The sequence below is a fragment of the Chenopodium quinoa genome, unplaced genomic scaffold (assembly GCF_001683475.1).
Source record: "Chenopodium quinoa cultivar QQ74 unplaced genomic scaffold, ASM168347v1, whole genome shotgun sequence".
Classification (NCBI taxonomy): Eukaryota; Viridiplantae; Streptophyta; class Magnoliopsida; order Caryophyllales; family Amaranthaceae; genus Chenopodium; species Chenopodium quinoa.
In genome coordinates, this window is record NW_018743331.1 from 5,665,632 (window position 1) to 5,683,655 (window position 18,024).

The 18,024-nt window shown below is 34.3% G+C and overlaps 2 protein-coding genes across 2 annotated transcripts; one reads left to right on the forward strand and one right to left on the reverse strand.

Annotated features, from left to right (window-relative positions):
- Positions 1 to 336: 336 nt before the first annotated feature.
- On the reverse strand, positions 337 to 7,159 carry LOC110737828 (universal stress protein A-like protein). The gene is made up of 5 exons (XM_021918174.1): positions 6,981 to 7,159; positions 5,309 to 5,520; positions 4,138 to 4,259; positions 3,866 to 3,984; positions 337 to 605 (listed from the first exon to the last, which is right to left on the reverse strand). The coding sequence occupies exons 2-5, from the start codon at positions 5,487 to 5,489 to the stop codon at positions 497 to 499; spliced, it is 531 nt and encodes a 176-aa protein (XP_021773866.1). The 5' UTR covers positions 5,490 to 5,520; positions 6,981 to 7,159; the 3' UTR covers positions 337 to 496.
- An 8,110-nt stretch (positions 7,160 to 15,269) lies between these two features.
- LOC110737572 (protein FAR1-RELATED SEQUENCE 5-like) lies at positions 15,270 to 17,582 on the forward strand. The gene is made up of 5 exons (XM_021917911.1): positions 15,270 to 15,405; positions 15,556 to 15,872; positions 16,593 to 16,906; positions 17,043 to 17,285; positions 17,498 to 17,582. The coding sequence occupies exons 1-5, from the start codon at positions 15,270 to 15,272 to the stop codon at positions 17,580 to 17,582; spliced, it is 1,095 nt and encodes a 364-aa protein (XP_021773603.1).
- Positions 17,583 to 18,024: the final 442 nt, after the last annotated feature.

Genomic DNA, 18,024 nt, shown 5'->3' on the forward strand with positions numbered 1-18,024 from the left:
CATATATATATATATAAAAAAAAAAAAAAAAAAATATTTGAAAACTGCACCAGCCCGTTGCCAGCCCGCAGGCTGGCACGTGGCCGGCACGGCACGAGCCCGCCAGGCACGAGGGCCGTGTCGTGCCGTGGGCTGGCCTGTGAAAATGGCCGGCACGGCACGACACGAAATCCTGGGCCCGCCAGGCACGGCCCGCGGCGGCCCGGCCTGGCACGGTGCCCAGGTTTTGCAGGGAATAAGCCTAAAGTTATTAGGCCCTGCAGCGAATACATACAGTATTCAACATAGAAGGTATATTACAAATATTGTACAGTATGAAGACCTTAAAGCAGACTCTGCAAGAGATCACCACAACGCATTGTATTCAATTCATTGTCATTAAAAAAAACAAGTCTTAAGCCCCCAATTTTCACTCAAACTCGAATTTACACAACGTTCACAATCTTAAAATCAGGTCTATATACAAAATACCATAGTTCAACCACGACACCAACATTTAGTCGTCTACAGGGTCTTGAGGAGTCTCCTCTGCACTCCGTTTGATTGTAATGACAGGGCATTCAGCATGCTTGACACAAAACTCACTGACAGTACCCACAAAAACCCTGCATAGCAAACAGTCAAAACCACATGTTCATACTTTCAAAGTAGAAACAAATTAAGAAAAACTAATATCCGGCATTAGATTAAACAAAAGTACAACAGATAATGAATTTTAATGACTACTCCATGTCTCCATCCCAAGATATCGATCACGCTTTGAAAGTGGGATATTTGTACTACGTATATATTTTGCAAATTAGTATGACAGGACCAAAAAAGAGTTGTAGTCCAAAAGAAAAAATAGCCCCCTAACCCAACATTAGCTTCTCTCCCTCTATTCAGGGTCCAGCTTTTCAGTCAAGAAATCCAACCCCCTCCTCATGTCACCCAACTAGGTCCACCAAGCACAAGTAAAGAATGAGAAAAGAACAAAACAACAAAGCATAAGCCAGACAATCTGAAGCAACTGCCAAATCATGTCAGTGCTCTCAGAGCGTACGAAGGCCAGAACAAGATAAATTTGGAGTGGAGATGATTTTACTTTGATTAAAGACTAAGAGGGTAAATAAAATGGTCCGTGTAGCAATGAATGGTCCCTAATAAAGCCACTCATGATTCAATGAACAATACAAAATCAGATCATCTAAAAGGTTGGTTGGAGTTAACTCATTTTGTAAATTAATCAGGTTCTAATTCAATACAGGTATAGTTGAGTACTGAAAGAGCTTAAGAGCTAAACTCAGAATTAGTCGAATTAGACCTGTAAACTTAAGGTTAAATAAAAATACCACCTCCGTTAAATGTTATCTGCAACTAATGGAGGGTTAGCGGAAACCAAAGCAAAATTTAAGGGGCAAAGATTAGAGAAAGTTAAGGAACTTGTGGTATGTAATTAAGGTAGAGAGAGAATATTTGGATAATTAATCAACCACCCACTGCCACCACCAAGACCAGCCAACACCACCCACACCGCCTTCACCAACACCACCGCCGCCTTCACCACCACCACTACCAACCCCACGAAACCACCACCACCCTCACGAAAACCCACCATCCCCACGAAATCACCACCGTACCACCCACAAAAACCCAGGCCACCACCTCCAAACAAACAACCCCTCATTCGTCTTCCCCTCCCTTTTCCGGAGGCCCCCTCCCCCGTCTTTTCCTCCTTTTTCTAGCAGCCCCCTCCCTAACCTAAAAACCCAGAAATCTAACCCAGAACTCCCAAACCCAGAAATCCAGAAATTGTCACCCAAAACACCTAAAACCCACCCATTCAATAGAACCCTAACCCAGTAATCGTCACCATCATCACCTTCAATAAAACCCAAAACCCACGCCCTAAATCCCTAACCCAGAAATCTGACCATCATCATCACCTTCAACCGAAATCAAAACCCAGAAAATCAAAACTCAGAAAATCGAAATCAAAACCCAGAAAATCGAAATCAAAAGCCAGAAAATTGAAATCAAAATCCAGAAAATTGAAATCAAAATCCAGAAAATCGAAATCAAACCCAAAAAATCGAAATCAAAACCCAGAAAATCGAAACTCATAAAATCGAACAAAACCCCGAATATTCGAACAAAACCCAGAATAATCGCACATCATCTTCAACTGAAACTTGTGAGGGAGGAGAGATGAAGAGGATCGTTCATCGGTGGTAGGAGCTAAGGGTCGTGGTCATAGGGAGGAGAAAGACGGTGGTGGGATGGAAGGTGGTCGTGAAGGAGGAGAGAGAATGGCGGTGGTCGTGACTCGTGAGGGAGGAGGGATGAAGAGGTTGAAAGAGATGAAGAGGGTGAAAGAGAGGTTAAAGAAAGAAATGAATGGGTGGTGGCCCGGTGGGTAGACTAGGAGATGAGTAAATGGGGTGAGTTGAATTAGGTTAATATTTTAGATTAGATTAAAAAGGTTATTGCGATTAAAATAAGATAAGGGTAAAATTAAGAAAATCAAAATTTTTAAGTAAAGGTAAATATGTAATTTCCAGGGTTTTTGTTTACTAAAAATAGAAAGAAAACAGAGAGTTGCACATAACCTTGATCATCCCGTTTTGGCAAAAGTTGCAGATAACATTTAACGGAGGTAGAATTATTCTACTTTAATTCCAAACTCATGGTGTAAATAATCTAGAGAAGTGAGAGGGAGTACAATCTAGATAATACGACCCCCACCTCCTTGGTGTTCTAGTTAAATAACCAATGGCTAGTAGCACAGCAGTAAATGAAAAGAGGTGCAACATGGGATCAAGGCTTGAAAAGATGGCAGTCTTCTACAAATGATCGCTCAGTTTGGTGTGAAGGGGTCAATACAAATGAAAACCCGGGTTGCTCATTTTGATAAACTTGAAATGTTTATCAAATGGCAATTCAGTAATTACTTCGCCATTGAATCTCGGGTGGCTAATTTTAAAAAAAATTTCAACACCTTTTATCCACGTGTTGAAGACGGTCTCTAACTGACGGGAGTCACTCCATCTTCTCCCACCAAACAGAAGAGAGAGAGAGAAAGAAAGAAAGAAGACCCAACTTCTCCCTTCAACAATGGAGGAAGGTCGGAAGACGGCGGTGAAGTCAATTGCCCACAAAGATCAATGAGAAATGAAGTCAATGGATAACCATTTTTATCACCATAATTTCCTCCATATAACTATCTCCTCCATTAAAGTTATTTGAGAGCCACCATTTCTACCACCATATTTCCGGCAGCTTTGCCGTGAATTAAAAGAAAACCTTAAGATAAAAGGGAGAAATAAAGGAAATCTTTAACCCTTAAGGGTAGGATTTTTCATCCTCTTTCATCTTCCATTGAAGCTGCTCATGAGGGTTCGAAGTTTTTATTTTTAGGGAAAAAGATGAAGATGCAGAAACAGGGAGGGTTTGAAGTTTTTATTTTTGGGGAAGGAGATGAATATGCGGAAACAGGGGAAGAAGATGAAGATTTGCTCACCAACAGTAAACTTTGACTAACGGCAAGGCTAACGTCATTACTTGAATTTCCCTAATAGATATAAAATGACAAAATTGTCCCTACTATTCATGATTAAATAGTCCAATTATACCCTTTGATAAACAGATCATGTTTACCATGGTGATAAACTTGAATTTCCTCCGGAAATAATTCTATGAGAATAAATGAAATAGCTACTAGAAAATTACAAAAGGATTCTCGGCATTAAAAAATTCAGACGTAGAGTAGTGAACATTTCTTCCCTTAAATTATATAAAGAATGCAAAGCAAAATCTACACTATACATTAGAACAAAGGAGAAAATCAAGAAAAAGAACAACAAGAGCCGGAGAGAGTCTAGCATACCTCTGGAAAGGTCCAAGTCCCCTGCATCCCACAACAAGGATATCAGGCTTAACCCGCTTCACCTCCTGGCAAACAGTTTCTTGTGGATCACCCTTCCGAATCCAAGCTTCACAAGCAATCTGCAAGAATCATTCGAAAGCCAACAAAAGCACATATTAGAAGAATGATAAGACAAAAGTAGTGCCCAAATTATCAGCAAGCCTACTCAAAAGAAACCAAAAAATCATGTAAGGGTGATGAGTTCAGAGTTTAAAAAAAAAATTTCACTTTACCCCTATTTCATGACATCTTTGAACAAAGTACTCCAAGAGATGAAGTCCTTTATTCTTTTCTTTGGCTTTCATGCTTTTGAAATCTTCAGGTGATGCATATATGCTATCCATATCATCAAATCCTAAAAAGAACAAAATGTCAAAAGAATTATGGGATATTCCTTCAAAGTTCATACATAGGTAAAATATCTAAAGAAGTTAAAGAAACGACCCATATATTTATACCCAGCAGTAAAAACAAATAAAGAATAAAAAAATATCTTTGCAAAAACATAAGGGAACAGATTAGGTAAAACAACGGTGCACTCGTAATGAATTATTATTTGCTGATACACTCTCAATGGTGACACTTGTTTTCATAATGAATGCAGTTACAAAAGAAAAGGCATGTGCAAAACATCCCAAAGTCACCATCCCCATTCGTGTGATGATAAAAATTTCATGCCAATATCAGAATAAAAAATGAAGAGGTGACGTGTGTCCTTTGGACATCATAAATTAGGTAGTGTAGTTAATACTGTGCAGAGGGGATGAGTAATAAAAAGCCTACAATAAACTTCATGAGTTGTGCATGATAGAAGAAAAGTGAAAGCACACGATGACCAAGCATATATGTAAACTGTCAAAATGTTAAAATATTCCTAATGTCCCAATGTATATATGATAGTTTGACCGAATCTTTTGTTGATATGGGTCATTTAAAAAGACAATATGATACTACACATCCCTTTGTAAAATGCAATTTTCTAGATCACTTCAATAATAACTTTAAAATCCTGATTTATATGCAGTATCCTAGAGTGACAAATACTTTTGGAAAAGATAGAGTAATTGCAATTATTCAGAGTTGCAATAAATAATCCATACAATAGAGAAAGAAATGTAAGAATAATATTGAATGCTTCAAATAAAGGCAGCCTTAAGCTAAAACATAGGTCAGTATATGATTTGTAATGTAGGTCATATGCAATTATACAAAATGCCAAAAAGGAAAAAAAAAAAAAAAAAAAAACTTATAGCCAGAAGACCAAAAGTATAATTAAATACATATAATTTACCCCTAAAATGCGCAACTACAAGTCTACAACACCTTTAGAACATCTTAATTAGATAAACCAGTAATCAGATACTATAGGAACAAATATTAAGGAGTATGAGAGAAAGAGAGAACCATCTTCATCAGGGACTTGCACATGGAGAAAGAGGAGCTTGAAGCCGGGAATATTGTCTCGCACAATCTTTTGGAGAGTCCATTCAAAAGCACCTTTAGAGCTAATGGAAGCATGAGGATAGCCTTTAATGCTGGATTGGTTCACCCCTATCAGCACTCGAGTTGGCTCGCTCCCACTCATCCTTTCTCTTTTCTCACTAGCAAAGAAGTCTCTGTAAGAGTAGATTTAGCTCAATAGTTGGAAGCAGAAAGAAAAGAAATCATACAATGAGGGAATCAATAATGATATGCAGGATTTGCAGGAAAGAAAACAGCAATTATAATTGTTACTTCTAAGAGTGATACGACTATGGAATAAATCACTTGTACTTTTATTAATTATGATTGTATCTTGTATCCTTATTTGGGTCTCGAGATAGGGAAAAGAAACCAAATCCATATAGCCCCTTAGCTTTATGACTAGTTACAGAAACAAAAACACTAAATAAAACCATTCAACCCCATATGCTATTTATGTCTAACACGCAGAAGCAGAAGCAGAACAAACTAAACAGATGCAAACTAATGCTGGTCAATTGTCAAGAAGTTAGAACAAACTACATTAGCATAGCATGCAAATGCTTCACGAATCTCCACGATAAAAAATGAGACTATAATGCAACTGCTCTTGAATCTCTCATATAAAATTTGCAATTTAAAATCGGAACAATTGTTTATAACTCACAAAAATTGCAGATGTAAACACAATATTACATACAATTAACGTAAGGGGAAATATAGCAAAGAATAATGGCAAATACGAATCAACTAAATTCTGTTATAGCATTACAGGGCAGATGGAGAAAGTGAAAATAATTCAATATACGTACTTTTATAGAGTATATTCTGAGGCACTCAAACTCCAAACTCTAGAGATTCCCATCATTCTTAGAAGAAAACAAGAAGGAAATGGTGTAATATTGTCTACATCTGAATAGTGGACTATTTAAGCATTTAAGCTAGAAAAATGATAGATATTTGCAACAAAAAGGGTATTTAGACTCGTACATTCGTATTCTAATTCTGATTCAACTTGTAAATTCTGCTACATTCAAATGCTCACAACTTGTCAAAATCATCACATATACATAATAAGTGGGTCAAGATGCGGCCTTCTCCGACTAGTTTTTCTCATTTTAACCACAATTAAGGTGACTTAACCCGGTAATTCCTTCGACATAAGTAGACTAATGTTCTAGTTTATGAATGATTAGGAAACTATGAAAGCTACACCAACATGGAAATCAAAAGGTACAGAATACAAACCCGAATACTAATGTAAAACCTTAATTAAATCATTGCATATTAACTTAACCCTAACCAAAAATGCGGCAAACTAGGCAACATTATTTAAGCAAAAATTCCAAGAAAGCAAGCTATTCTTTACATGCCAGTAACTAAAAATCAATCCAAAGAGCAAATTAAGAAAGAAATTAACAAATTAATAAAACTTAATAATGAATAACAAGAACAAAATCCATAAATAAGAACAACTAATCAAAAATCAACAGAAAAAACAGCAAAATTAACTCAAAATCTAAAAGATATTAAGATAAGCTAGTTAATCAAACAAAGATCAAACAACAACAACAACAAAATAAGTCAGAAAATGATTAAATAAATGAAAACTTACCAAGGATTCGAGAGTAAGTAAGAAAGAAGAGAGAAAATCAAAATAGAATTGATGAAGAAATGAAAGAGAAATCAGGGTTTTTGGATTAAATGAAAAATAATAAAATGATTATGTATGATGTTCTGGCGAATGGCGATAGGGCCCAGAAAGAGGACGGTTTAACGTTTGCAGAAGCAAACTACTACGTATTTCAAATTCATTAACGATATTTTCTGGAGTCTTTTTTATTTATTTTTTGAATATTTATTTATTTTGAATAGATTCAAACATTTATTGAGACAGAAACTTGTTCTTGTAAAACAATTATAATTAATATTATAATTTAATTTAAATTTGTAATAAAGGATATAGATTGCAGCCTTGTGGAGACAACGTGCCGTGCATAAAAACCTCCAATGACATCATCAATTCCCCGATAACTATTATAATACTCCAAATTTAATACTCCGTATATTGTATAACTTATTTGAAGTAGACCGAAGTAATAAAGTAATAGTATTCGAAATATATAATTGCATAAGGTTTCAAAAAAATATATATAATTGTATAAGTTTTGAATTATGAGTTTTTTTTTCCATAAAAATCAATTGAACTAAGTATAAGACTGGTAGATAGTGTACAAGATCGTAGGTTCAAATCAATCATCCTAATTGTATTGCCTTTGTGACTTATCCAAACCCAAAAATTATACTCCCTCCGCCCGGGATTATCTGCAACAAAGGAGTGAAATACGGACTCTTAGGCAAAACTTCTTAAACAAGATTATTGAAAAGTAAGAGGAGAGAGAAGGGATAATTAAACTAAACTAAAACAAAACACACAATCAATGAATGGAGAACAACCACCCCACAAACCACCGCACCACCCCACGAACCACCAACACCCAACCCACGAACCACCGCACCACCCCACAAACCATCGAAACCACCGAAACCACCACCAAAACCCACCACCCCACAAACCAAACCCATGAAACCCACCACGAAACCCCCCAAACCACCACTAAAACCCACCACCCCACAAACCAAACCCATGAAACCCATCACGAAACCCCCCAAAGCACCACCAAAACCCACCACCCACAAACCAAACCCACGAAACCCACCCCGAAACCACCACCAAAACCCACGAAACCAACCACCAAACCCACGAAGCCCACCACCAAACCCACGAAACCCAGATCTGGAGGATTGCGCAATGACGAATTGCGGTGGTGCTGGGGTAAGGTGGTGACGAATTGCGATGGTACTGGGGCGAAGGTGGCTGGGGTAAGGTGGTGGAGAATTGCGCGACGAATTGCGGTGGTGCTGGTGCTCTGGGCTCGTCTGGGCTGGTGGTAGGGGCGGCGAAGGTGGCTGGGTTAGGTGGTGGATTAGTTGGTAAGTCCATGTAATTAACAAATTGTAAACAAAGTTAAAAATTTTAAGTAACTGTAAAGTTGACATTTTACTGCTAAAAATTTACCAAAGGAGGAAATAAGAAAAATTGTTGTAGATAATAGAGAGCACCTATTTTTAGTAAATGTTGCAGATAATAGCGGGCGGAGGGAGTAGTATCATTTTTAAGTATATGAACTCATATTTTCGAGAACCTTTTATGTACACCCGGGTGCACATGGAGGTAAGTGTACCCAAAGGTGTTTTTTTACTCATTTGATATAATTTTGCTCATTTTAGATTTAAAATGAGCAAAAAAAATTATTAAATGAGCAAAATACACTTAGGTGTACGGTACACTCGGGTGGGGTGTATATAACAAATTCTACATATTTTCTATTGTTATCTTATTTGGATTTATCAAAGTTTATATGAGATAATATTGTCTCAAAAGTTTATATATATATATATATATATATATATATATATAAGGTCGGGATTCGGTGAGAACCACTCTTTATGTGAGAACTCACACCTTATGTGAGGACAAACCTCAGCCGCTAGATTAGATCAAATCCAACAGCTGAGATTTTCTCTCTCCTCTTTAGATTTTCTCTCTCTTCCTCCAAGTTCTCTGATTCTACGCTCTTCCATTTTTTCGGTCTTCAATTTCTTTGCTTTTGCTCATCAATTTCTCGCGATAATCCGTTAAGGTATGTAAATTTCAGTTTAATTTTGAATTTGATCGATTTTGAAACATGTTTTTGCGATTTTGATTTCGAATGAGTTCAAGTCGATTTTTGATTGTCTGATTTGATTTTCAATATTTTTGATTCTTCTTGTTAGGGAAGGCTTGACAAATGAACCACGATTTGAAAGTTTGAGTTGCAAGTTTCAATCCCATATTTGAGATTATGATAGCAGATTTCTAAACGGTTTAGCTTGTTCTAGAATTCAATCAAGGAATATTTGAGTTTAGAAGCTTATAGAATAGCTTCATCGGCCATAAAAACAAGCAACCACCACTGGTTGCAAATTAAGGTTCTTGTTCTTTGAATTGTTTGGATTTTGAGGATTATTCTAATTCTTACTTGCGGGAACTCCAACTTCTCCATTTAAACAAATTCTGAGTTCCTCTTCTAATCCATTGAAACAATTCATGAGGTAAGATAATCTCTCAGCCTTTTATTTTTAGTTTTTTTCCCCTTTTCTACTACTACATGTCGCTATGTTGCTGCAGCCCTGCTACTTTCCTGTTGTTTCATCCCTTCCTGTCTTTTGTGGTGTTGTGCGGTTATGTGATTGTGTGCTAATTGTACTTGGTTTAAATTTATAGAGATGATGATTTTTATAAAGTTAATAGAATTATTAGTCAAGCAAATACTGTTTCTAGTTATATTGAATCCTGAGCTTTAGTGCGATTAAAATTATGGATGACTACTAATATATGTGTAATTGAGATTCCGAATGGCATAAATAGTTGATTTTTTTACAGCTTTAGAGAATTTAGTTATAAAACTATATCTGAATTTGATTACTGAAGGTTCCCAACAATTTTCTATACTCGGTGAGCCACCAAGGTTTGTAATTTTTCAAATTAACTATATCTACCATTATTGAGATGTTCTTGTTTGAGATTCTTTCTTCTTGACATACTTTGCTAAGTGGTCGCTCAGTTTTGGCAACCACACACTCTTGACATGCTTGAAACATGGGTGCTTGGTTTTCACTTACTTGTTTTTCTTCTACTTAATACTCGGGGTATCAAGTTTGAAATATGCTGCTGAGGATATTTCATATCTTAGAATTGGAGTATTATCTTTAATTACACTTTGAGTATTAGCTTGGTACGTCATGATGATGGATTACAATATATATATGCATCCTTGTAATTACAAGATTTACTAGGCTTAGTTTGTGTGGAACAGATTATCAGTGCCTAAGCACAGATTCTGTTTTTGGTTAGCAATGTGTATGAGACTCAAGACTCGGGTCAGATTATAGAAATTGGTTATGTGTGATGATGACATGTGGGTTTTTAGTTAGCAATGCCTTTTTTGAAGCGGATTTATAATTGGCTTATTAACTCTGCTCCTAGTGGGAGCTATTGTAGCATTCTGAGATATATTCAAAGAGCCTATAATTTGACTAAATTTCATAAACAGGTTGTCTTTGCGGCTTTAGTTGTCTAGCTAAAGCCCAATATTGCATTTGTCGTTTGAGGAATAATATAACATGGAATTGAACAAGGGACTATTAATGCTGATCAAATGATTACTCGGCTTAAGGAGAATGTAGTTGGTAGAATTAGATGTTTGCCATGTAATATGAGTGCTAAAAACAGAAGTTGGTTTGATAATATGTGATGTATAAGTTTCTTTCGCTGCTTGTTTTGATAATATGTGATGAGCAACGATTCTTTGCTCATGTATCAAATGAGCAACAATTCTTTGCTCATTTATCAAATAAGGAAACAATTTCTTGCTCTTTTATCAAATGAGCAAACAATTCTTTGCTCATTTACCAAATGAGCAACAATTCTGTGCTCATTTATCAAATGAGCAAACAATTCTTTGCTCATTTATCAAATGAGCAAACAATTCTTTGCTCATTTATCAAATGAGCAACAATTCTTTGTTCATTAATCAAATGAGTAAACAATTCATTGCTCATTTATCAAATGAGCAACAATTCTTTTTAATTTATCAATTGGGCAACAGAAGGTGAAAAAATTTAGAACTGAAAAATAATTTAAGACATACATTTAGAGCTTAGGTAGAAAATTCTAGAGCATAAGCGAAAAATTTCAGAATGGTTGTAGTAAATTTTGGAACATATTCAGTAAATTTTAGAACATATGAAAAAACTATTTATAACATATGATAAGACATATTAGCTCAACTGGTAGAGCACTATGCAAATGCATAGGATGTAGGTTCAATTCCTACATAGGTTATAACTATAAATAACTAAAAAAATTAAATAAAAAATAAAGAAAATTAAATTAGCAAAAAATTATATGAGCAAAAAATTGGCTTGAAATTATTAATAACTATAGAAACATTGTTACAACTAAACTCTCATATAAACGCTTTGTCTCCTCATTACACAAATGAACTTACGTGGGATTCGAACCCACATCTTTTGTGCATTTGCACAATGCTCTACATGTTGAGCTAGTAGGTTAATGCAAACTAAATTCAAATGAGCACTGACATAAAATGAGCAAATTAAATTCAAATGAGTTTACCTTATACCTTTTACCAACCCGCCGTATTTCTACAAAACAGTAGCAGTACCTAAATTAGCAGTGGCTTTCTCATACTCTCCAATTATGCCCATAGCTTTTTGTTGAATCCCAGCTAGATCAACCATCTGCCCTTCAAAAACCCAGGTATTTCTTCGCAACCATATACCCCAAAGAAGACTCCAAAACATGCTCCACCATTCAATATCAGTGTGCACCATCTCTAGCTCTAAGCACCACTCAAAAAAAGATCCAACCTCAAAAGTGCTAAGGTCGAGACTTAGTGGAGAAGTATACCAGATGTTGCCCTGTTACATAATGCAAGAGTATGAAGAGTTGTCTCACTCACTTCACCACACATAGGACACAAAATATCAACCGTCATTCCCCTCCAAGCCATAGTGATGGCAGTAGGTCGTAGGGGAAAATATACAAGTACTAAGGGCATTTGATAAATTAACAAAGAATATTTGCTCAAAATATATGTTTTAACTTATTTTTCTATGTTCAATCTATGAAAGGAGCAAATATTTTGCTCATCTAAGAAAAGGGTAATCATAAGGAAAAGTTAGACAATTAGAACAAAGCAATAGTTGAAAGGTCATAACATAAATGAGCAAATAGTTAGTTGCTCATTTGTTAGATGAACAAATAGTTAGTTTCTCATTTGTCAAATGAGCAAACATTTCTTAAATCATTCATTAAATCAACAAGCATTTCTTTGCTCTTGTGAAATGAGAAAACATTAGTTTGCTCATTTGTCAAATTAAATGAGCAAATAATGAGTTACTCATTTGTAAATAAGCAAACATTTCTTTGATCATTTGGGAAATGAGCAATCAGTTTTTTGCTCATTTAGCAAATGAGCAAATAGTTAGTTGCTCATTTGTCAAATGAGCAAGTACTTAGTTGCTAATTTAACAAATATTTAGTTTTTCTTTTTTTAATGTTTCCTTTAAAACCTTTTTTCCTTTGTCCTTAGAAGCAACTGTCTTGAACTTCCTTCCCTTATGTTGTGGCTGTGTAGAATCACCAACAACTTCTAACTATGCTCCCCTACTGCATCTTGGTCACCACCAACAACTCCTAACTGTGCTGCCCCTATTGCATCTTGGTCATCACCAACAACTCCTAACTGTGCCCCTACTGCATCTTGGTCACCACTAACATTAGCAGCAGAATCTGTCTTAACAGATGTCCTGCTCATACAAAATATTAGAAAACATATCAATTTGGGTAGCCTTGATGTTAGTGGGTGTCCTCAGCTAAAGCACATGCCATCAGAATTAGAAGGATTGACTTCTCCTAATAGCATAAACTGACCCTAAAGAATAACCTGGTACAAACTATAAATTGACCCTAAGGAGTATGTTATGATAGAGAATCATAGGCTAATAAATTATCTAATGAACAATTGGCAAATAAGCAATCAATATTTTGCTCATTTGTCAAATGAGCAAATACTTAGTTGCTAATTTAACAAATGAGCAAAAACTTAGATGCTCATTTGTAAAGTGAGCAAATAATTAGTTAATCATTTGGAAAATAAGCAAACATTTCTTTGATCATTTTGGAAATGAGCAATCATTTTTTTGCTCATTTAGCAAATGAGCAAATAGTTAGTTGCTCATTTGTCAAATGAGAAAATACTTAGTGCTAATTTAACAAATGACTGCAACTCCAAACTAAAAACATACATTTTATTAGATATGCTCTACAAAATCAAAAACCTGATATTTCATAAATGAGCAACAAAAGATAAAATGAGCAAGTTTTATCCAAACAATAACTATTATACTGACCAACAAAACATAAAATGAGCAAATAAGAAAGCACGTACATAAGCAAATAACTAGTATCAGAATCGATCATTAAAGGTTTTATAACTGTTGTACAAGAAAAATCAGATCATCATCTCAAAAGCTTTAGGCTCGCTTCCCAAGAATCCTGTTCCACAAGGGTTACGACTTACAAGTGGACCTATTTTCTTTTTGTTTTTACATCTTCATTATAAGGCCCTCGGGAAATTAAGAACTTCAACCTTATTAAATACCATTGCTTTCAACCTCCAAACAAGTATGACTGCAAATTATGTGAATAAAAAATCAAAACCAAACCAGAAGTTTGCCAAGACAAGTTCAATTTTTTTGACACATCGAATCATATAGCAGGTAGACATTTGCATATAAAGATACATTTTTTATGAGAGGAAGAATGGTAAAGATAAGGAATCTTTGTCATAGTATTGAAACATGGTCTGCTAAACTGACCAAGGTTTGTATATGGAATTCTAACAGTGTAAGTTGCTCGAAAAGCAGCATAGAAAAAAGGCTTATTTTCAACACATGACAAAGCCAAAAACCTTGTCCTCCAAAGTGCAATGTAGCAAAAATTCTATTAGACAAATATGACTGCAAAGTATCAAATATCCCATAATTCTTAATACTAAATGACATAAGGTGGCACAACACACCTTGATCAATGATATGTATTTAGTTAATTAGAACTCAAACATATGTAACATCATATCAGAGACTTTTATCAAACACTTGGTGTGCACATTACATTCCCTAAATTAGAACTCAATTATTATTACCTTAAAACACAAAACATTTACTGTATTATTTAACAAGTAACTAGCAAACCTCAAAACATTACATGTCCAAAAAATAAACACAATTACATGAAATAATTGAGCAAAAACGAACTTAGATGTCCACAAAAACACAAAATCAGAAAAATATCATCAAAATTATTGACAGAAACACAAAATTCATAAAATTTGATGATGAAATTGAAAAAATCGAACACAAAGTGATAAACTAAGCCATAAAAATCGAACACAAATTGAACAAATTAAGCCAAAAAAACCGAACACAAATTGAAAAAATTAATCCAAGAAAATCGAACACAAATTAAAACATAAGCGAAACTCACCTTGACGAAGAATTGATGAAGTTTGAAAAAGAATTGATGAAGAATCAGAGCAAATAGCAGAGAGAAAGAGAGCAGAGAGAACTGAGAAATTGATGGAGGAGAGAGAAAATAACTTGCAAAATGAAGGAGGAGAGAGAAAACGCTGATTTTTTTTAAAAAAAATTATGTTTGACCGGGATAAATGGTAGCCATTGGATGCAATTGATCAAACAGTTGTAATATGTCCTCACATATACCAGGTTCTCACATAAGGGATGTGGTCTCATATGATCCCATATATATATATTGTCAAAAAGAGAGAATATTGTCAAAAAGTGTATATATATATATATATATATATATATATATATATATATATATATATATATATATATATATATATATATATATAATATATATATATATGTAGAAATGGGATCATGTGAGAACCCATGGCTTAGGTGAGAACCAATATAAAATGAGAACCAATCTAAGACCATTCATTTTTATTAGATGAATGGTTCAGATTTATTGGTAACTATAGTGGGAATTCACGTGGGCCAACTTGAAAAGGTAATGATTGTTTGTAATTTTTTTTATTTTTGTGCATTGGAAGACGTTGTATTCCATTGGAATACATTATGGGTCAGTCATTGGAAGACGTTATCTCAGCCATTGGAATAGATTCAGCCATTGGAATACATTATCAAAGGTTAGAGCTCAATTTTTTTTTCTGTAGTTATATTAAGCATGGATTTGTCTATTGAATGTGGTACGTCTAATGTTCTTCATGCTTTTACCCCTGGTGGAACGAAGATATGGATTCCATGTTGTGATAGTGAAATTAGACCAGCTATAGGTATGAAATTTTCAAAACTTGATGAAGGTTTGCGTTTTTATGAGTCCTACGCAGCTGTTGTAGGATTTATTACTAGAAAGTCGACGGTCAAAAAAAGAAAAAATGGTATTATTTCTTTTCAAATTATTGTATGTAATAAAGCTGGGTTTAAAGAAAAATGAAATAATGTGGTGACAGAGAAAGTTGATAGTATCGGGGAAGAAGATGATAATTTTGTAGATGATATGAATGTTGAAGAAGTGGTTGTTGGTCAAGATAAAGAAGACTATGATTGTCAAGAAGCGAATACTCCTATGGTTAAAAGAAGATTGTCTACTCGAGTTGGTTGTAAGGCAAAGATGATTTTAAAGTATTGCGAAGATGGAGGTTACATTGTTTCTAATTTTGAAGAAGGGCATACTCATCATATGTATTCATCCGAGAACTCTCATTTTCAGAAGTCCAAAAGAAAGCTGACAATGTTTCATAAGAAAATGATAATTGATAATTCAAAGGTATTTGAATATGGTTTTGTTTAAAATGATTAAATTTTAAATGTGAAGTAACAATTGTGTACATATATGAAACATAAGTACTGTAATATGAAATATATATTGTTTTGGATGGAACAATCGTATTTGAATATGGTTTTGTTTAAAATGATTAAATTTTAAATGTGAAGTAACAATTATGTACATATATGAAACATTAGTACTGTAATATGAAATATATATTGTTTTTGATGGAACAATTGTTTGTAATGTATGTACTCAAGTAGGTGTAAGTACAACTATATGGAACAATGGTTTTGATAAATGGAACAATATAACGTATAATTGAAACATAGTTGGAGCGATTGGTTGTAAAGGTTTAATATTAACAGTTATTATAACAAATGTAACAATAGGGTAATGCGGAGGAACAGTAGGTCAGATATATGGAACAATAAAGTGCATTTTTGGAACAGGTGGTCAGATATATGGAACAATAAAGTGCATTTTTGTTTCATATAATATGTCATCATCGAATTTCGCACTATCCATCAGGAATAACGTGTACCATTATTTGTAATTAAATGTGTGCCTTTTTGTTTTTTGTTCACATTTATATTTAGAATCTTTGAAATCTTTTTTGCCTTTTTTTTCTTCCTAAAATTAAATATGCACTGTTAGATCTATTTCCATATATATCATGGTCCTCAAACAGTCTAGTCTTTTTACATTCTGTCTCCACAGGTGAATATTGGTCCTGTCAAGACATACAGAATGGTGAAGGAATATGTTGGTGGGTATGAGAATATAGGTGCTAGTAGGAATGACTTCAAAAATTTTCATAGAGATTTAAAGGCGTATATTGAAGGATCGGATGCCCAGATGTTTGTTGATAATTTTAAGAGGAAAAAGTTGATGTGGTCGACTTATTTTTTTTATTACGAAATGGATGAAGACGACTGTCTATGTAGAGCTTTATGGGCAGATCCTATTTGCCGGAGAAATTATGTCGTATTTGGTGATATGCTCTCGTTTGATACAACCTACCAAAGCAACAGGTATCATAGTGTTATTTTTAAAGTTTTTTGAATTTTTTTTGGGTTTTACAATTTGATGTAACATTTGTTTTAATTTTCGGAACATTGGAATAATATTACGAAACAGTAGACATAAATATCGGAATCGTAATTTCAGCGTATGTTTCATGTTTTCCAAATATAATATGGTGTTTGGTCCATTCATGGGAGTCGATCACCACAAGAAATGTGTCACTTTTGCTGTTGGTTTTAATGCAAAGGAAGATGTTGCTTCATTCGAATGGCTATTTAGAACATTTGTTAAGGCAATGGGCGGTAGGGAGCCCAATTGTTTAATTACGGATCAAGATCCAGCTATGAAAATTGCTGTAAATTCTGTTTTCCAGCAATGTGAGCACAGGTATTTATTTTATTGTACTGCAACTAGAATGATTCATTTGTGAATACTATTGTTTCAAAATATGTGTCTGATGTTTCATATTTATTATAAGAAACATTATATATTTAACATGAAACAACTTACATAAAATATGAAACAGCTAATACTAAAGCAAGTACTCAAATTAACAGTGTAACAGTAAGGATTATTTTAGTAACATTGTAATTCTTCAGTGAAACAGTTTATTTAGATTCTGAAACAATATCTGAATTCCAGCATCTAAACAACTTACATAAGCAACTTACATTGTGTTGCTAATACTGAAACATTATATATTTAACATGAAACAACTTACATAAAATATGAAACAGCTAATACTAAAGCAAGTACTAAAATTAACAGTGTAACAGTAAGGATTATTTTAGTAACATTGTAATTATTCAGTGAAACAGTTTATTAAGATTCTGAAACAATATATTTACCATCAAGAATGGCAGAGGTCCTGTGAAGTATGCAGCTCCTTCCTTCCATTCTGCTACGGAGTTTATCAAATTCTCAAATGTGTATGTACACCAGTCGTAAGTCTTAATTTGTGAGACATTCTCACAGCAATACAAAAATTTAAACTTTAATGTTGAACGAGATGTAGATCGTACACAACAATTTATGGCAGCCACAATGAAATTCCAGATGAATTCATTGGTTACATCTTCATCTTTTTGGGTCTCAATCAGCTGTATTAATGAGGTATTGGTTGGAC